The sequence below is a fragment of the Triticum aestivum genome, chromosome 3B, assembly GCF_018294505.1.
Source record: "Triticum aestivum cultivar Chinese Spring chromosome 3B, IWGSC CS RefSeq v2.1, whole genome shotgun sequence".
NCBI classification, from domain to species: Eukaryota; Viridiplantae; Streptophyta; class Magnoliopsida; order Poales; family Poaceae; genus Triticum; species Triticum aestivum.
The window spans coordinates 790,112,558-790,133,440 of record NC_057801.1 but is presented as its reverse complement, the minus strand read 5'-3'; the positions used below and the strand labels follow the sequence as shown (position 1 = coordinate 790,133,440).

The window sequence follows — 20,883 nt, the reverse complement described above, 5'->3', positions numbered from 1 at the left end:
CTACATGTCCGGACTATAATTTTACCCGATGAAAGGAACTCTTGGAGGAACTATTTTCATCGGAAGATATTTCTTACATTAAACAGTAATATAACATCGCTCTCCGCATATGTTTCGTCTGTTTAAACCAGAGAGCCGGATTTCCTGGTTCCCAAATTGTTGCCTTGTTTCCTATGGCACACTGTACAGAACACTCCCCGATCTCTAATCGGTGAGGCAGAAGCCGATGGCCAGTCAAGACAACATTCTTTCAAAAATAGAAATAAGAACGTGGATTGAGCACAGTCAACGTAAAATACATAGATACATAGAATTGACAAGATTACTCATTCTCGACATTGTCTATCAATTGTTCTAAAGCACAACCCTTTTGATAATAGCGAGTGGCTGGCATCACCTCATCATACACCAAGCTCGGTGGTATCTCTTGGCCGTCAGGACCCACTGGACCAACCCGGGCCATATGCACCGGATCTAGCTTGGTGAAACGGGTCTTTACCATAGCCCACACCTCGCGTGCTCCTTCTCTACAGGCCGAGATCTTCCATAATTCGAACCTTCGTCGAGGCCCTTTAAAGAGACTGGCTAGTTCAGCAATACTCTCTGGTGGCGCATCTGACAGCCATAATGCCTTCACCACGCTCTTCATGGCTTTCCGGGCCCTTTAATAGGTCTTCGACAGCTCCTTTAGGTTCCCGTCATAGGTGTTGGCTTCTTCCTCGGGCCGCTGAGTCAGGAGACCTATCAAGCAGGTGTTGCATATTGTCATTACAACGCGAATTCACTGGACTACCGTACCAGACAAGGCAATACTTACCAAATATGCCACCTTTTAGCTTCTAGTTCTCATCCAAGGCTTGCGCCAGCTGGGTTCTTAAGCTTTCAATTTCCTCGGCTTTTCGTTGTTTCTCTTCCTTGAGCTGATTTTTCTCCTCCTGACTTCGCGTCAGCACCCGTTCGCCAGCCTCTAGCTCCCTTCGCAGCTCGCTTACAATTCCCGCGGCAATATGGAGAATATGGTGTTAATGCATAAAATACAACGTATACCTGTGCAACAAGTCTTTCTACTTACCGGACAATTCGCTGCTGGCTTTTCGAGCCGCATCTAGTTCGGCCTTGGTTTCGACCAACTGTGTCCGTCTAACTTCAAGGTCCTCAGACAGCTTTTTTTCTGCTCTCTTGCGGCCTACGAAAATAAAATCATTAGCCACCCTTAACTTGGTTGTCGCGCCCAAATTAAGGCTGGGGGCTGGTTGGTTCGGGAACATGATATGCTTTCAAGCTATATACATGCACCCTGGTAGCAAAAAGACTGGCAATCCCGTCAAGACCTGTTTGGGCCGCTCCAAGGTACGCGTCCGAATTAAAAGCACTGAATTCTTGTTGGCAAAGGAAGAATGACATAAAGTCTCCCTCCGGCGGCGATGGTTCATTACGCTCTCGACTTCGGAATTAGTGACCGAAAAATCATCGGAGTCCGCCGGGGGTATGCCAGCTGCCGCGTGTTCGGAGGAGGCTCTGGCTTGAGCCGAAGACTTGGGACCAGAGTTGCGGTTCGGCGCATCTGTGTGATCTTCGGACTGGTGTAGAGGCATGCGCCTTCTGCAAAATTGAGCAAGCTTCAATAAAAAAAGTGCCAATGGCGACCCTCACGGCAATTGCAAAATATGTTACCTCTAGGCTGAGGAGGCAGGTGCCTCCACTTCGGTGGAGGCTTTCCGCTTTGATCTCCCAGCAAGGGCTGGAGCTGGCACGGTCTGTGCTCCTGCCGAGGAATTCTTACGCGTAGTCCGGCGACCCTTGGGAGCAGAAGTTAGCACGTGGGGGTAGTGCGAGACGAGCGCCCTGTTTGGGAGAGGGCCTTCTTTTCACTTACTGAGGAAGAGGGAAGAGCCCCGGTTGTTATGGCCACCTTGACGCCGTCAAGGCCCTCCTGATAGAATACCCCATCTTCAAATTTGATTGACGTCTCTGGGTCGTCATGATACCCTAGATCGCCATCACGAGAGTGATTCTTTGGTTGAGGAGGAAGACAACTGATGGACGCAATCTGATGCCTCCATCCCTATTCAAGTGGCGACCAGTAAGAATACGGCATGAACTGTGGGCTCAAAATAATGGATTATGGCATACCCAGTCCGTCGGATTGTATTCGGAGCAGCCTTCCTGAATACTCATGCGAGCGAACTCTACTTCTTCTCCCTTAAAGAGATCGGCCAGTATTTTAGCCAGGGCAGCCTTTGTCTGGACCTTGCCGTTGGCAACGTGTCACATCATTGGTCTCGTTATAGCACCATAAAGGGTGAACCCACTGTTGGAGGGGTTGCACGCACCGGGTAATGACGATGGCCATAACTTCGACCACGGTCAGCTTGCTGCTAGTTAACAGCCTGATCTTGGCCGACATTGCACACACTTCTTCGTTGTCCTGTTGGGAAAGACCTCTGGGCCGCCAGTTGTACCGCTTTATAGGCAGGTCAGCTAATATTAGGGTAACCCTTGCCGAATTGGATCAGGGAGGGGAACGTCTTCAGTATAAAACCACTCTGAAGTCCATCCTTCGGGATCTTTCTGTGGGGTCCCGGTTGGGTACCTTGTCCTGACTATTCGCCATACTTCGGCGCCGCCTACCTCAAATATAGATCCCTCCCAGAGGTGAGGAACAAGACAGAAATACTTCCTCCACAAGTCAAAGTGGGGCTCGCAACTCAGGAATATCTCGCACAAAGCTACGAAGCTAGAAATGTGAATATGGACCCCGGGGTGAGATTGTGGAGCTGGATCCTGAGGGAGTCCCGGATTAGGGGGTGTCCGGATAACCGGACTATAACCTTTGGCCGGACTCCTGGACTATGAAGATACAAGATTGAAGACTTTGTCCCGTGTCCGGATGGGACATTCCTTGGCGTGGAAGGCAAGCTTGGCGATACGGATATGTAGATCTCCTCCCATTGTAACCGACTCTATGTAACCCTAGCCCTCTTCGGTGTCTATATAAACCGGAGGGTTTTAGTCCGTAGGACGAACAACAATCATACCATAGGCTAGCTTCTAGGGTTTAGCTTCTTTGATCTCGTGGTAGATCTACTCTTGTACTACCCATATCATCAATATTAATCAAGCAGGAGTAGGGTTTTACCTCCATCGAGAGGGCCCGAACCTGGGTAAAAACATCGTGTCCCTTGTCTCCTATTACCATCCACCTAGACGCACAGTTCGGGACTCCCTACCCGAGATCCGCCGGTTTTGACACCGACATTGGTGCTTTCATTGAGAGTTCCTCTATGTCGTCATCTTTAGGCCCGATGGCTCCTCCGATCATCAACAACGATGCGGTCCAGGGTGAGACTTTCCTCCCCGGACAGATCTTCGTATTCAGCGGCTTTGCACTGCGGGCCAATTCGCTTGGCCATCTGGAGCAGATCGAAAGCTACGCCCCTGGCCATCAGGTCAGATTTGGAAGTTCAAACTACACGGCTGACATCTGCGGAGACTTGATCTTCGACGGGTTCGAGCCACAGCCGAGCACGTCGCACTGTCACGATGGGCATGATCTAGCTCTGCCGCCTAACAGTGCCCAGGAGGCCGCCCCAATGTCCGCTCCAACCCTTAGTTCGGAGCCGACTGCGCCAATCAAGGACGGATGGCTGGACACCGCCTCGGGGGCTGCAATCTCTACGGTGATCGAGCCGAACACCAGTCTTGTCCTTTGCGAAGCTCACGACTCCAAGGTGCCAGACTCTTCTCCGAACTCCGAACTTCCTGCGCCCCTACCGATCAAACCCGATTGGGCGCCGCTCATGGAGTTCGCCGCCGCGGACATCTTTCAGCACTTGCCCTTTGGCGACATTCTGAATTCACTAAAGTCTCTCTCTTTATCAGGAGAGCCCTGGCCGGACTATGGTCAGCAAGGTTGGGATGCGGACGATGAAGAAATTCAAAGCCCACCCACTGCCCACTTCATAGCCACTATCGATGATTTAACCGACATGCTCGATTTCGACTCCGAAGACATCGACGGTATGGATGACGATGCAGGAGACGAACAGGAATCAGCGCCTATAGGGCACTGGACAACCACCTCATCTCACGATGTATACATGGTGGACACACCTAAAAGAAACGACGACGAGGAACAAAGGGACGCAACGAGGGATCGTTCCCTCGAAAAGCAATCAAAGCGGCGGCGTAAGAGACGCGCCAAACCCCACCACGACAGAGACCCAGCCGCAGAGTAGGGCGAACTGGCGGACGACGAACATGCCATCGAGCAACTGTCCGAACAGGGAAATTTGGGTAAACAAACCGAACAACCCATCCCCGGTGAAGATAATAGTCCGAACGACCTCACGCCGGACAAGTTGCTGGAGAAGAAGAACCTCCACAAAAGGCTCGTCGCCACTGCGCGTAGCCTGAAAAGGTAGAAGCGGAAGCTCAAAACAGCGGAAGATGCACTCAGAATTAGATGGGGCAAAGTACTCAACACCGCAGACAAGTACGGCGACAGTCGCCACACAAAGAGCTATCCGAAGCGGAAATTACTGCCGGAATTTGATGAGGAGGCCTTAGAGCCCCCACAATCAAAAAATAAAGAAGACACCCGGTCGGATAAGCAACCCCATGGCCAACATAGAGCGGCAAGGGGCGCCGCACTCAAGTCGGCATGCGATCCGCACAAGGATTCACATCAAAAAGATGGCCCAGCCAGATCTATCTATGGGCCAAGAAAGCAAGCTCTAGTAAGCAATGCAACACAACAAGTATCCGAACATCACGGCACACCCAAATATAGAGGTGCCGCACACCCCCTCTGTTTCACCGATGAGGTGCTGGACCATGAATTTCTAGCGGGATTCAAACCCGTAAGCATAGAGGCATACGACGGAACAACAGACCCTGGAGTCTGGATTGAGGACTATATCCTCCACATACACATGGCTAGAGGAGATGACCTCCACGCCGTAAAATACTTACCCCTCAAGCTCAAAGGGCCAGCCCGGCACTGGCTTAAAAGCCTTCCCGAAAACACCATCGGAAGTTGGGAAGAGCTCGAGGATGCTTTTCAGGCAAATTTACAAGGGACCTATGTCCGACCTCCGGCTGGAGACGATCTAAGTCATATAACTCAACAACCTGAAGAGTCAGCCCAGAAACTCTGGAACAGATTTCTTACTAAAAAGAACCAGATAGTCAATTGTCCGGACGCCGAAGCCTTAGCAGCTTTCAAACACAGTGTTCGAGGCGAATGGCTCGCCAGACACCTCGGCCAAGAAAAGCCAAGAACAATGGCCGCATTAACAAGCCTCATGACCCGCTTTTGTGCAGGAGAGGATAGCTAGTTGGCAAGAAGCAACTCCAGCGACCCAAGTACATCCGAAGTCAGGGACGGAAACGGGAAACCACGACGTAGCAAGGACCAGCGCTGAACCAAGGGAAACAGCCTGAAGAGCACGGCAGTCAACGCCGGATTCAAAAGCTCTCGGCAGAATCAGAAAAAGCTGCCCCTCAAGGATAGTAGGGACAAGCTATCTAACCTAAACAACATCTTGGACAAAACATGCCAAATCCATAGTACTTCCAGGAAGCCTGCAAACCATACCCACAGAGATTGTTGGGTCTTCAAGCAATCCGGCAAACTTAACGCCGAACACAAGGGGCTCGACATACCAAGCTAGGACGATGACGAACCCCACAAGCAGAGCACCGGAGAACAAAAGAAGTTCCCACAAGAAGTCAAAACAGTAAACTCACTTCACGGGACAAAAGAGAAGAACAGAGTGGCGCCTATAGAGATACGCGCTATACGGCCTGTCCCAGAAGAGTCCCGCCACTGGTTGTTACAACCAATCACCTTCGACCATCAGGATTACTCTAGAAGTATCCGCAATGCAGGCTGGACTGCCTTGGTATTAGATCCGATAATTGACGGACTCCACTTTACACAAGTCCTAATGGACGGCGGCAGTGATCTAAACCTGCTATACCAGGACACAGTCCGCAAAATGGGGATAAACCCAACAAAAATTCGCCATGGCAACACTTCCTTTCAAGGGGTAATGCCAGGCCCAGATACCCATTGTATGGGTTCTCTCCTGCTGGAAGTTATGTTTGGCTTCCCCGACAACTTCCGCCGCGAAAAGCTAACCTTTCACATCGCCCCATTTACAAGTGGCTATCAAGCACTACTGGGACGCGAAGCTTTCGCCTGCTTTAACGCAATACCGCATTATGCATCCCTTACGCTTAAAATGCCCGGTCCGCGAGGCATCATCTCATTAAAGGGAAATATCGAGTGTTCCTCGAGCGCGGAATACTGTGCGGCTGCCTTGACAGCCACACACTAAACCGGCTTCACTAACCAAAGCACCTAAACAGGTCGTTCAGACCCCGGACATGGTTAGACGAGTCCGGCGTAAACATACAGGGGCTTAATAGCCGCATACCCCCGTACAAGGGGCTCCGCGCGTATACAACAAGAGACAATAAAGCTCAATTCTACCCATTTCCCGAACTATACTTTGTTTATTTAATATAACATAGCTTTTCACATGATTGTTTTCAACTAAGTTCCTCTCTTTTACAAATGAGCACCGTGCTACACCCGTCCAGGATACGGCACAACGGAGACACAGGCGCAGACGTGTAGTAGGGACCCGTTCCAAGGATTCTTTTCAGATTAAGACCCTGCGTAAACCTTTTTTACTGTCTCTTGTTGATAACATCCCCTGGTTTCTTTCCATAACCGAGGAGGAGGCTGGCGTCTTGGCATGTGGCCACGTCAGAATTTTGTGCGTACCTGGACACCAGGGGCTTCTTACCAACGGCGTTGTTCAGCCCGTCTTCATAAACACCGAATACCTTAGGGAGTGTTCGGCGTCTCGAGTTTGGCCTTATATGCATCAGCTCTGAATCATGTCTTTGGTCAAATGTTGGGTTTGCCCGGCTCCTGTGTTTTGCTGCCTTACGTTCCGCTCTATCGGCTAAGGCGGCACCAGGAGAACTACTGCGATTGTGCCCCGGTTTGGCCAGGCGAGCACCTCAGTAGAGAAAGCCGAAAACTGACTGTCATGATGTAGCGTGAGACTGGTCAACCACTCGATGACCCACCAGAATCTTTAGGATTCCTCCGCATTAATGAAGGGTCGTTTCACTGTCAGGCACACACGCGCCCCGAATTCAGGTGAGCGCGGTGCCCCTAGGGGCTATATAGTAGCCCCACTGTCAAACTCCTATGGCTAAGTGAAAGTGATAAAGCATTATAGTCCGGTTGCCTAGTTCGCTGCGCTATCACCTCCTTTATAGGACCAAGACGTTGGATCAAGTGTGAAAATGCGCCTTCTGCAAACACCCCCGCATTATATGCGTGGGGGCTGAAGCCGAAGACTGCCATCTTTCAGGTTATATACACATATACATTAACGGCCGCAGAGGAGGTATTCTAATTCTTGAAAGCACAAGTATAAAAAGCTTTTATATTCCATCAAAACATTGTTTTACAATGATACATGTTATTCGAACATAACATCCTTTGAGCACTGCATCTCTATTAAACGAGCGCCCTGCAGAACTTCCTGAAAATAGTGCTCGGCAGGTACTCGGCTTTCGTCCGAATCTTGGGATGCAACAGCACTGGCCTTCATATCCGCCTAGTATGTCTTGACACCGGCAAGAGCCATCTGTGCATCCTCTATGCACGCCGACCTCTTCATTGCATTAATATGTGGCACCACACTGAGGAACTGCTAAACCAAGCTAAAATAACTCTTCGGCTCGGGCCTTTTCAGCCACAGATGACTCACAACATGATTCATGGCGAGTCTGGATAACCTATTCAGCTCCGCCCATGCGGCCAAATGATCGAATACTGAAAGTGGGCGCTCTGGATTGTGGAACTGCGACCAAAAAAGCTTCTCCACTTCGTGGTCATTTTGATCACGGAAGTGTTCGGCCGCGTCCGCGGCACTCGCCGCCAAGTCCAGGTAAGTGTTTACCGCACTCCACTTCCGGTCCAACGGAGCATATTTACGATCCCCGAACTTCATCTGCAGCATATAGGGCTTTCCAGCCGTGATATCTTCGGCCTGACGTAGCTCCTCCTTCATAGCTCTCATCGCAGAGCGAGTATCCTTGGCCTCGGTAGTGACCTTCTCTAGGTCCTTCTGTGCCACCCGATCTTCTTTTTCAAGAAGCTTGCAGCGGTCGGCAGCATTCTTCAACTTTTCAGCCATCTCGGCCATTTCCTTCTTGCTTTGGCAGTGAGCAGCCTGTTCGGCTTTCAGCTCTTCAGCCACCTTTAAGGCAGCCGCATCGCTTTTCCTGGCCTGCTCCTTGGCTCGGGCAAGTTCCGCCCGAAGGTTCTCCATGGCAGCGGCACCATCTGCATCAAGCACATATGTTGTGAGGTACGGGCATCAAGCTCCTCTTACCAGGTGTCTTCGGAGAAATTATATACCTTGTGCCTCGTCAAGCTGCTTGTTGACAAGCACGATGTCGGCATCTGCCATGTCAAGTTGCCGCTTTAGCTCGGCAAATTCATCAGTCCGGCCAGCCACCGGACATTTCGCCACCTACATAGGAAAGGCGCAATATTATACCTGGGATTATGATCCTCGGCGCGTCGTCCTTTTTGACAACGCACCGAGTCTCAAGGGCTACTATCTATACAGGGCACATCTTATATATGCGGATCTGTCAAAAGGTATATCATTTCACGTACCTCAAAACCTGTCAGTAAACTCCTGACGTCCTCGTACAACCCGCTCTCCGCGGATGAAATCCTTCTAATCACCGTATCCATCAATGCACGGTGTTCTTCTGAGATTAACGCTCGCCCGAGCAGATCCTTCAGCTCCTCCGAACGCAGACCAGATGGTGTCGGACTCGTCCGATGGCCTTCTTCGAAGGCCGGACACGGAGGGCCTTGGGGGGCCATACAACTGCCTTCCGGCCCTGCCGGATTTGTAGAAACCCTCCGTGACGACACCTCAGGGTCGCCTGCCTTGCAAGGCGGTACGGCAGGGGGATGCGTTCTGCTCTCCATCATCTCCGGACAAAGATCCCCTGAAGATGAGCTCTGCTGAGAAGGGCGGAGATCCAAACTACAAGGTAAAATTTTGGTTATCTTCCTCAGAAATAGAACGGGGATATCTCTCATTTTAAAACCCCCCTCTTTACTTACGGCTCGGTAGAGAGATGATCCCCTTGGGGATGCAATGCGATCGAGGCACCTCCCAATGCCGGACCCTCTGACGAAGATTTCTTCCCCCGCTTTGAGGCCATGGCCTCCGGGTCTTCAGAGGCGGTCCTCTTTTTCCCCTGGTTAGAGGAATTCTCAATTCCTCCTTTCCTGACAGCCTCATTCGGGGAGGCGGTAGCTTCCTTGTTCCCCTCTTCGCCTTCTTCCAAAGGCGCAACCTCCAGCATCCTGGTTAACACGGGATCCGGCGTAGTCTCAGGGAGGGGGGCCGGACACCTGATTAGCTTTGCTTTCGCTATCCACTCCTGTTTAAGGGACAGCTCTTTTAAGGGCAATTTTATGATAAATATACGGATAGCATGTCCGGGTACAGGGCTACTTACTTGAGTATCCGGGCGATTGCAGCTCAGACCTGCGTCCTCGGACGAGTTCGGACACATTGCTTGTGATCCAAAGAACAGTTTGTACATCTCCATGGGCGTCGCGCCCGCAAAATGTTGGAGGGCTCGTGGTCCGGATCAAACTCCCACAAACGGAGGGGGTGGCGTTTGCAGGGCAGGACGCGGTGAATCAACATAACCTGCGTCACTACAACCAGATTGATATCTCTTTCTAGGAGATCTCGAACGCGGCCCTGCAACAAGGGCACGTCCTTGGACGGACCCCAGTTAAGCCCTTTATTGACCCATGATGCTAGCTGTGCTGGGGGACCCGAGCGAAAGGCAGGTGGCGCCACCCATTTGGTGCCCCTGGGAGCTGTGATATAAAACCACTCTTGTTGCCACAAGCCGAACTCCTCTTGAAAAGAGCCCTTGGGCCATGGAGCGTCGGCAATCTTGCTTATAGCAGCACCTCCGCACTCCGCGTGCTGGCCCTCGATCATCTTCGGCTCTACTTTGAAGGTTTTGAGCCACAATCCGAAGTGAGGAGTAATATGGAGGAAGGCCTCGCACACGACAATGAACGATGAAATATCGAGGATGGACTCCGGAGCTAAGTCGTGAAATTCCAGCCCGTAATAAAACATGAGCCCCCTCACGAAGGGGTCAATCAGGAAGCTTAGCCCCCGAAGGAAGTGAGACGCGAACACCACACTCTCACCGGGCTTGGGAGTGGGAATGACCTGCCCTTGAGCAGGCAGCCTATGCAAGATTTCGCCGGTTAGATACCTGGCGTCTCTTAACTTTAACACGTCTTCTTCCGTAATGGAGGAAGGCATCCACCAGCCTTGAAGATCGGAGCCGGACATCGTCGGAAGTCCGAAGCGCCTGAATCTGAAGCTTTGGGTGTTGGAACTCAAGGTAAGAGGCGGATTTGATTGAGATTGAAAGAAAGGAGTCGAGCCTTGGTCTCTTTATAAAGAGGTTGAATACCAAGAGCCCTCCCCGTGACCGTTCGGGACTCGCCTTCAATTGAGGAGACATACCAACAGGAACGATTGGGTTACCCACGCCCGTATTGATGAGAATCCCGGAATAAAGGGACACGATCTCTGCTTTGACAAGACGTGCCAAGGAAACCGCCTCGCTAAACGCGCTGAGGTGGGACAGTAAAACGATCTGAATAAAGGCTTGGCTGTGGCATGATGTCACGCTGCGAAATACGTCAGCAGATTAGATTTATACAAACATTATTCTTTCTACGGTGGTATGTGGAACTTATTTTGCAGAGCCGGACACTATCCTTGTGTTCAAAATCTTCTATGAAGTATTCGAAGGAGGAACCCGCCTTGCAATGCCAAAGACAATTGGCGTGCCGAACTCGTCGTTATTGAAGCCTGGTTCAGGGGCTACTGAGGGAGTCCCGGATTAGGGGGTGTCCGGATGACTGGACTATAACCTTTGGCCGGACTCCTGGACTATGAAGATACAAGATTGAAGACTTTGTCCCGTGTCCGGATGGGACATTCCTTGGCGTGGAAGGCAAGCTTGGCGATACGGATATGTAGATCTCCTCCCATTGTAACCGACTCTGTGTAACCCTAGCCCTCTCTGGTGTCTATATAAACCGGAGGGTTTTAGTTCATAGGACGAACAACAATCATACCATAGGCTAGCTTCTAGGGTTTAGTCTCTCTGATCTCGTGGTAGATCTACTCTTGTACTACCCATATCATCAATATTAATCAAGCAGGAGTAGGGTTTTACCTCCATCGAGAGGGCCCGAACCTGGGTAAAAACATCGTGTCCCTTGTCTCCTGTTACCATCCGCCTAGACGCACAGTTCGGGACCCCCTACCTGAGATCCGCCGGTTTTGACACCGACAGATCCCATAGAACTCTAGCAGACCCCGTAGAGAGGGATGAATAGGAAAACCCAAACCTCTTAGACGGAAGGGCACGAGACATACCCTTTCCTCCTTACTTGGGGCGGGAGAGTTCTCGGCAAGGGCGCAGCAATCAACGGAGATGAGACCAGCGCGGACTGGGACCAGATCGGCCGGTGGGAGGAAGCACTGCGTCTGCAAGCGACTCAGCTGGATGCGCGAGACTGGACAGTTTGACCAATCGCCTAGGAGCAGGCCATGAGGGCGTGAGGATGAACCTGGGAGGTCGGCCATGGCATCGGAGAATTTCTTTGATGTCATTTTTAGCGAAGGGGGGAAGATAACTGTTCTCAGCACCTTTGGATCTATAAATAAGCGTCTTATCGTGAAGCCAAAAGGACGGGTGCGTGGAAGGACGGCGTTGGTCCGCACGCCGTCTACAAAGGTGTGCGAAGCCCTTGCCCCGAGGAACGGCATTAAATTCTGATGGTCCCACCTCAATCTCGAAGATGTCTTCGAATCCCAGAACCTTGAAACTGTCCGGACCCGAGTATATTAGAGCGGGTTCCGGATAGTATTCGGTGAAATTGATATGTTTTCAAACAGAATGAAGGAGTAAAAGAACTCGTCTCGCAAGCCGACAGTGTGAAGATTCCAGAGGACAATCCCTGGCGTTGGAGGCAAGTTCGGGGGCTACTGAGGGAGTCATGGAATAAGGGGTCCTCGGGGCGACGGCCCATTGTACATGGGCCGGACTGGTGGAGCCATATAATGATAGGAGATTTATGAAGCAGTGGTGTGCCCTCCATGCCAAGAAGGCACAGGATCTCTTTAATTCCTTATTGTAATCGATCTTCGGTAACCCTAACCCTACCAGTGTCTATATAAACCGAGGGTTTTTAGTCTTTAGGGCAAGAGCTACATTCATCACCTCATCGCCTTAGGGTTTAGCTCATATAGATCTCGAGGTAGATCAACTCTGTAAACCACATCATACATTCAATATAATCAAGCATGACGTAGGGTATTACCTCTTCGAGAGGGCCCGAACTTGGGTAAACATTGTGTTCGTCGTCCCTTGTTCCCCATCGATCCCAGATCCGCAGCTCGGAACCCCCTACCCCGAGGTCTGCCGGTTTTGACACCGACAATGATCATGTCCACTTCTTCATCTAAATCCAACGAATCGAAGAACTCATCTTGAATCGTTTGGTCAAGCTCCGTCGGTCCATACTCCTCGTCCGACGAAGCATCGGAATCCATCATTAACCTAACAAAATCACAATAATTTCGGTCGTTCAATGTGTCGAACACATCAAGCGCAAGGCAGAGCCAAAGAGTTGCCGGATGTACCACGGTGGCGTCCAGGCCGGCGACAACGTCCCCCGCCCAGCAAGGACGGGAGCTCTCTTCCAGAGCTGGCGGCAAAGAGCCTGGCAACGGCTGCGGCGGCGGAGCTGCGAGCCTGACGGCGCGGAGGAGGAAGAAGAGAGGATATAGCAAATTGATCCGACAGCTCGGGGGAGGAAATTTAGTGCAATTTGAAGTGGGGTTGGGTTGTCGGGTGCGATGTGGCGGGCGGGCCATATTTGGGCTGGATATGAGGGTGCCGGTCAGCCCGGTCGTTTGAGGGGCTCATCTGGGTCAAAGAATCGTGACCGGGCGATCCGTCGGACGTGTGAGGCGGGTTTGAGAGATTCGGTTGTATGCCCTCAGCCATTTGCGATGCTGCGAGGAGCAGCTAGATAAATAAGGTGCTCGTGTGTACGGCCAACGACGAATTGATTTCGTTTTGGCAGCTTGCAACACGTACACGGAGAGGGCACCACAAGCAGCTGCAAAAGCGTCCAAACCCCAATAAATTCGAGCTTATCGCTGCCCTCCCCACTCGAGTTTGTCCCGGCGCGGAAGCGACGAGCGAATAATTGAAAACAAGGTTCCATCCCCGCCAGAAAGAAACAAACAACCAGATTAAAGTCGAGAGCACGGACACAGAGTAGGAACTTGGAAAAGGAGGAAGAAGACAGCGGGAAAGCGGCGGGGTTGCGACCGTTTTCGTTGTCGCGTTGCCCGCGTCACCCAGCCAGGTTCCTTACGCATCGCAGACGGCCGCCTGCTGCTGCCTCCATCACGAGCCCCTCTTGTTGGACTTTCTCGAGCGTTGCCCACCTGGGCGGGGGCTGTTTTCGAACCCAACAAAGCGCCATTTAAGCGCACGCCAGCGACCCCGTTGTCTCCATCCGGTTTGGACTATGGACGGATGATGACAAGAAAGCGCACAGCCAAAACCCACAGGGAAACAACGGGGTGATGATGCGCACCGCTTCTTGTCGTTGCTCAGGAGCCTCTTTCTTGCCTGGGCACCGCACATTTGTGCGCCAACAAACACCAACCTTTGTCTCCGGGTTGGCGTGACGGGACCGGAGGGCGGCGGTCTGTTCCCGCTTGGCGCCACGCGCCAAAGCGGCATGGCCTACTATTCTTTCTTTCTTTACGGTTCTCTCATGTCCCCTGCGCCTGCACGCGAAAGGTAAGATTCACCGCCTGAATGAATGAGAACAAAGGGATGCTCTGCTCTGAGTAAGCCCAACATGGCGACGGAGAGAAAGTAGCCCAGACATGACCAAACAGGCTTTGAACCACGGACACGGGGCCGACAAGGAACCGCTTTCAGGTTTCAGCAAGCACATGGATCGAAAACCATGGGCTCACTTCGTCGCCAGGCCGAATTCTCATACCTGCCCAACGCGTTTGGTTGGGGGGAATTAAAACTAGGGAACGGGAATTAAGAGGGTACAAGGCTGAGACTGGTAGTAGTAGTAGTAATGCACTACGCTAACACGACGATTCCATAACATGCTGCCTGGAACTCTACAGCATACTAGTACTTGTAGTAATTTAAACAGGGAGCGAGGCTACGCGCTAAGGCGTTTTTTAGGAGGTGCGCTAATTACATCCTCTGAGACTTTCAGTTTTGCAAGGCAGCAGGCACAGCACAAAAAGGATCCCTCCCGCTTTTTCGCCTTCCAAACTTGAAAGTCACTCCTGCTGCGATTGGTGGTCTGCTGAAATCATCACGACGGTGACCAAAAGACCGACCGGTTAAGCCGTTAAGGTTGAAACTAGCTGGGAGTAGTTCATCCTTCAGCCCAGATGAGCTTGAAGATGTTCTTGCTAGCCCCCGTGTTGACCATGTCGCTCTTGTTCTTCAGCATCTCCTCCTGGGCGCGCCTATCGCCATCCTTCAAAGTTACAAGGATAAACTTTTAGTTCTACACACACGTTGAATTATTCTGTTAAGAGAGACATCAATAGTACGAGGAGCAGCCGATGATATGGACATGCATTGCTCACATTTGGTCGGAATTCCGAGTATGATCAAGTGCTTTGCATGAAAAGAATATTTTGTATAAGTTGAAAGGAGAAGACGACTCACAAGCATGCTGTACGCCCTGGCAAGCGAGAGGAGAGTGGGGTAGAGACTCGTCACGGCGAGAGCACCTTCTTCAGTCACCTGTGGCACCTGATTTACATGCAAGATTGATGAGCAAACCACGGCATGAAATGGACTACCCACCAAACTTTGGTGAAGGTGGCTGTAGCCGCCCAGTTACCTGCATAAGCTGAAGGGCGAATATGTCGCTCACAGTCACCTTCTCAAGGTCAGAACACCTTTTCACAAACTCACCGTAGGTCAGGCAAAGTCGAGAGGTGTCAGCACCAGCAGAGAAGTTTGTTCTGTAGTAATCAATTATAGAACGTGTGAGGTGGCCGTATTTCTTTTCAGTATCAGCATACCCATTGGTTCTTTGGACATCAAATCCTTCAAGAACCTCAGTAGTGAAGCAGCTGAAATAGAAGGCATATGGACCAGTAGTTAATAGGGCATACGGCTGACATTCAAAGCATTGGGGACAATATTCAATAATGTTAAACAAAGAGAAGAAAGTACTGCCATTCAGGGGTTAACATGATCATCCAAGCTTCATGAGAAGAGTACATACGCTGTCTTAACGCTCTCTGATCCATCTACAGTGTTTACATCCCCTTCAACTAGATATATTAACTTCCTTAGCCCACATTTCTGCAAAGGATACAACAAATAGAGTATCATATTGTATTGTTGCTAAAATAACAAATGGTGCTAGGGTGACTTGGTAACCCCTGCAAAGCCTTCATTATAAAAAGAAAAATACAGTTTCTTTGGGAAGATATGCACAATCTACAGGCTCAAGCTTATGTCCTCTAATAACACCATCCTTGATCAGCCCATACCCAAATATGGGCTATGCTTTTCAATTAATGATAACCAAAAATAAGAAAAAATCTCAGCTAAGATTAGACTCAAGCAACACCAAAAACACAGGGCATAGCATGCGGGCATAAAACATGGCAAGTCAAAAGACACATTCAACACTTTGTAATGAAACATTCCGCATCGTAATCAGCATTTCTGGAACCCAATTGAAATCTAAAATAAACAAGATATCTGCTACAAGTAACAGAAAGTTATTTGTCTAACTGTTTAGAGATGCCTCCATAACTGTGCTGCCAAACAATGGCTATGCCGATCAACTTATTTGTAACATTACAAACAATATATTATGTTGCCACAACTACTGATCAGGATTATCGCAAGAAACAAATAATTTTGGGACACAAAATTTCTTATCACTATCAATGAGAAATTGAAAGCATAAAGAACTGGGAAAGTTAAGATAGAAGTTTCATATTATTAATGACAAAATTCAAAGCTAGTTCAGATGGTACCTTCAGTCTTAGTTTTTGATCTTTGTATCTGTTGTCTTTAATTGAGCCAAGTAAATCATCCACATTTTTCCTTTCAACAATGAAATCAAGAACATACTCCATGCCAAGTTCTTTATGGCGAGCAACCCAAAGAGCATCTCCAACAGGCAAGTGTTTAATCTGGATGACATGGTTCGAGCAGAAGGATCAGTACCATTTTCTTTGGCACGTTATACGAACAGTTCAATCTACGAAATCAACTTTGTTAGATTATTTTATGCTGTAGCAATCATCAAGACAGTGGGGCAGCGACCACTGTCAAATCTACGCAAATCAACAACCAAAATAGTGCAGTCAGCAATCATCAAGACAGTGGGGCAGCGACCACTGTCAAATCTACGCAAATCAACAACCAAAATAGTGCAGTCAGCAATCATCAAGACAGTAGGGCAGCGACCAAACATATCATTAATCCAAAAAAATCAAAAAAAGGATAATTAATCCAGCAGTACAGGGCATTTAATTTAGAGCCGTGTTGATGCATGGTGATAACTTTTAGCAGTATATTTTGGTTGTCTGAAGAAATGTACAAGGATTACACCCAGAGTACTGGTGAATTAGATACAAGAAAAAAAAGGCGAGTAGGGTTAAACAAAGAAGAATTCACTCTCAATCCAACTAACCTCTACAGGTACATCAAACTGCGTGTGTATGTTATCAACAACTTTTCTTCTGGCACGGGCCCTGCACAAAACAGGAGCAATCATGAGAGAACTGAATTCTGATGCATACATGGATGATTAAATAAAACATGGTAAATTATTGGGTGCAACAGAAATCCATTTGTTTCCTTGAAAAATAATTTGGATAATTAAACAACATACAGAATCTAAAACTTTATATACATGTGAGCGCACTAAACGTTAACAGAAACAGAAGGTTAAATAGTTTAAGTAACACAAGGAAATGAATCAAAGTGTGGTCAAATTCACAATTCCAGCAGTAAGTAGATAAACACGTGACAGCCCTTGACTTCATCACTTTAACAGAAAAAAAATATTAAACATGAAGAAAGGAATGCCCCTGCAAATCGTGGGCAAGCGAGAACAGGTACACATACTGAACAGGTACACATACTCCCGATCCTCAGTTGGTTACCATCCTAAAAAGCTTTTTTGAAGGGACGGGGTGGAGGCATTTAATTCTTATTTGTTTTCATTCCTACAAGATCACATACAGCTAGAATATACAATAACTCATGAGTAAGGTATGATCATACAGACCCAAAAGTATCTCGATCGTCCAATATCAGCACCACTTCATAAGTATCCAGAAAATTTTCATCATACCGATGAGGTGGCATAGCTAGTAGAGAGTTTTCAGCAGAACCCTGGCGATGGAAAAGAAAGTATTGTTTTATGTTCCATTTGAAAAAGAAAATGGGTACTCAAAGGGAACTCAAGTTACCATTGCACTAAATGATTGCTGTCCGGACATTCCTCGAGATGAAAGAGGAGAATTAGTAGCATGGCCATTGTCTGAAAGGGCATTAACTAAAAATATCAGTAGAGAAGAATATTTTGTTTATGGAATATAATATTATCTGCAAAGAAAGCATACTGGTAGGAAAGGAACTGGAATTGCCTGCTTTCGAGTTTGGAAGTCCACCCCTTCCAGAAAAATTCTCAGAACCTGCAATTGAGTAAATGAAATTAATGATAGAGCTGCAGGGGTACAATGTTCAGTTATCTGGAAACTCACTGCATGAACTGAAAAGTTTACTAATACCTATCGGGGGACTGCTGCCTTTTTGTTCATCAGAATCTGAATCACTGAGCATAACACTTTCAGGATGACCAGGCGCTATTAAAGGTCCTGCAGGATCGTCTAATCCAGAATTTGCGAGACAAATGCGAGCAGTCTCTTTGCCCTTTTCTGTTAGGTAATACCTAAAACAAACTCATACAGTAAGCCGCAAGTTTATGCTTGGTATCTCAACAGAATGTGTGCGTATAGTAAATAAAGTCCCAGCTAGAAACAAGAAATGTAAACAGAACAGACTGAACTGCTGCTTGTACTCGGGGTGGAAATAAAATGTAGGACCAAAATACTGAGCAGGATCCGCGGTTCATGTAGCAAACTGGCATATATCTGGAACATTCCCAAAATGGCCGCATGTGCAAGATTGTTATAAACGTGTTTCAGGTTCATATTGTGGACCCAACAAGTTCAAAGGAGCTATGGAATCATACATGCCTGCTTCTATCCCATCAATAGAAAATTGATGATATGCCACATGAGAGCTGTATCTTTAACAGATATATTTTCTTCATTTGCTCAAATGATTAGAGGATATTATATTACCTATAGTGCATACAAGCATCAAATAGCAAACTATTAGATGTTGCTTCTCTGCTAGCATATATATGACTTACTGCCACACTATATCAAACTTCCTCCGACCAACAAAGGAAAAAAAATCAAGTAGAAATGTTTCTTGATACAAGTTAAATTACTAGAAAACCCATATACCAATCAGCAGAAGCATATCAGAGGTTAGGCACATTTTGGGATCCAGTCCACCGCACTCAGAGCAAAACAGGTGAAAGGGTTTTGTATCTGGTGAGTGTTGTGGGAGCACGATCAAACTTAAAACATGAGAACCCTATGAACCCTCTAATGAGAGGAGTCAAGTTCAGGGATACAAGTGCAATAGTTTATATAGCTCTGATATCCCCAATCCTTGAGTTTGAGTCCATATCAGACTAAGCAAAAGCTCACAATTAATACCTAGCAGCGCTGCAATAGTACAGTATAGAGCAATAGCCTGTGATGGAACAAGTAATAATACTTGTACGATATAATAAGTGACTACAAAACATATGGGATCTATCCCTCTAAAAGATCCAATTTAGTAAATGATAGGAAAGGTAAGATAAACATGGGGGTGAGCCTAGTACATTACTTTGCAGGGTTACTCTTTTTCACAACGAGATCCTTGTCCGTTAAGTTTTTCATGCAACTCCATCCAGTGTAGAAGTCACTACCAGAATTCCCGTGTTTTGATTTGTAGTTGTTTGGGCTGCTCATAGTACAACAGAAATAGTTAGTGATGCACTAATATATCAGCTAAAAAATAAGCAACCATGCAATTTACTGATCGCTGAAACTGTACCCTATTGCCTTTCGCGACAGACCACTGGCTTCAGCGGCATCAATAAGCTCTTGCTTCTTCATAACCTCCGTCCCTCTTATCATTTCCCTAGGGACAAATCAACTGTCAGCATCTCCTCTTGCATATTTAGTTAACTTTTCCTACTTCCCCTTTGTCCTAAGGTCGCTACTACTTCTGTCAGGAGAATAACAAAATTTAGACCCCCCAAGAAAATCATACCTGTAGAGTGTGATCACTATTGCATAGGCAGCTGAATTCAGCTGTGGCACGTAGGGTTTGTTTCGCTTTCTTTTCTTTCCTGTATAAAAGGACAGTACCCTTTAAGATATAATTAGTAAAACCTGTTCATTAAACTGACTGTTGAGAAAACTGAAGAGGAAGAAGAAACGTCAGCCTGATGATGGAAAAGAAAAGAAAGAGCAGATTTGTAGGCCACGCGAGTAATCGTTGGAAGTTGTAAACTATTACCCGTTTCTCCTGGTGTATTACTTCTCGGGGGAGACGAATCAAGGCTGGACCCTGGAAAGGAGTCTTTCATGACGTCAACAACCCAACCTCCAACGCCCCTGAAAAAAATAGCAGAACCGAAGGAGCACAACAATGATCAAACAAATTCAGAAAATATAAAGTTTCTGAAAAATTGATGCAACTCAATGTAGAAAGTAACATTTGGTAGTAGATACATTCCACACTCTAATCTAGTACGCAATTTCCACCTCCCTCCCGATTCAACACAGAAAAGAAAAACCAAAGGTACAGAGTTCTATATGGATCAAAACTAAATCCATACTGGTATACTGTTATAGCACTTCTCAGGTTATCTACTTGCAGGCAAATCCCAAGTTGAATGGCGGCTTAAACGTGATATTGAATACATTTCGCCAGATAAAAAACGGTCATGGCCTAAATCGATTTCAGCATACACCAGCAGCAATCAGTGGATGCAGCAGAGCATATAAACATATGGGGGCTGACACTTATAATTCCACAGCTATGCGAATCGAATGCATGCTCAGATCAAATCGGCACAAGTAAAAATCACCTAAGGCCTAAGGAACATAACATCAACCAAATAAAACTAAGATCCCAGAGCTAACGCGCCCAAATCATAAACCGATCCATTCGTATTCGAGCGGCAATGCGACACCATAACAACAAGCCTCTCCGATCCGCGTCTGACTACGGTACAGAAGCGCGACAACGCCCCACGATCCAAATCGACCAAAACCTAGCCTCGTCGCTACAGCGTAAACGGAAACGCGTTCGAGAGAGATGGGGAAATGCGCACTTGAGACGGGCCAGGTCGCCGGGGGTCCGGACGGGCTCCTTGGCGGAGCAGACGCCGATGTAGGCGGCGGCGAGCGCGCGGGCTTGGTGGTCCGGGAGGCCGGCCGGCTGCTGCGCCGCCATGGAGCGGTGCTTCTCGAAGATCCTGGCCGCGACCTCCTCGTTCTCCGGGAGGCTCACCTTGCGCTTCTTCTTCGGCACCGACGGCGC

At 48.3% G+C, this 20,883-nt stretch overlaps 1 protein-coding gene and 1 long non-coding RNA gene across 4 annotated transcripts; both read right to left on the bottom strand.

Annotated features, from left to right (window-relative positions):
- Window positions 1–232: 232 nt before the first annotated feature.
- On the bottom strand, window positions 233–2,156 carry LOC123066598 (uncharacterized). The gene is made up of 4 exons (XR_006431382.1): window positions 1,675–2,156; window positions 1,332–1,602; window positions 818–1,186; window positions 233–741 (listed from the first exon to the last, which is right to left on the bottom strand). It is a non-coding gene; the product is annotated as an uncharacterized lncRNA (long non-coding RNA).
- Window positions 2,157–14,174: 12,018 nt separating this feature from the next.
- On the bottom strand, window positions 14,175–20,883 carry LOC123072455 (crossover junction endonuclease MUS81; the record flags this gene model as incomplete). Of its 3 annotated transcripts, none has more annotated exon segments than XR_006435151.1 (15): window positions 14,175–14,704; window positions 14,899–14,985; window positions 15,151–15,311; window positions 15,467–15,546; window positions 16,233–16,391; window positions 16,895–16,955; window positions 17,495–17,601; window positions 17,679–17,749; window positions 17,832–17,903; window positions 18,000–18,160; window positions 19,177–19,293; window positions 19,387–19,473; window positions 19,606–19,684; window positions 19,855–19,952; window positions 20,675–20,883. XR_006435151.1 is itself a non-coding variant. In XM_044496002.1 (15 exon segments), coding segments are annotated over 15 exon segments (1,728 nt in total), but the record flags the coding sequence as incomplete, so codon positions are not given.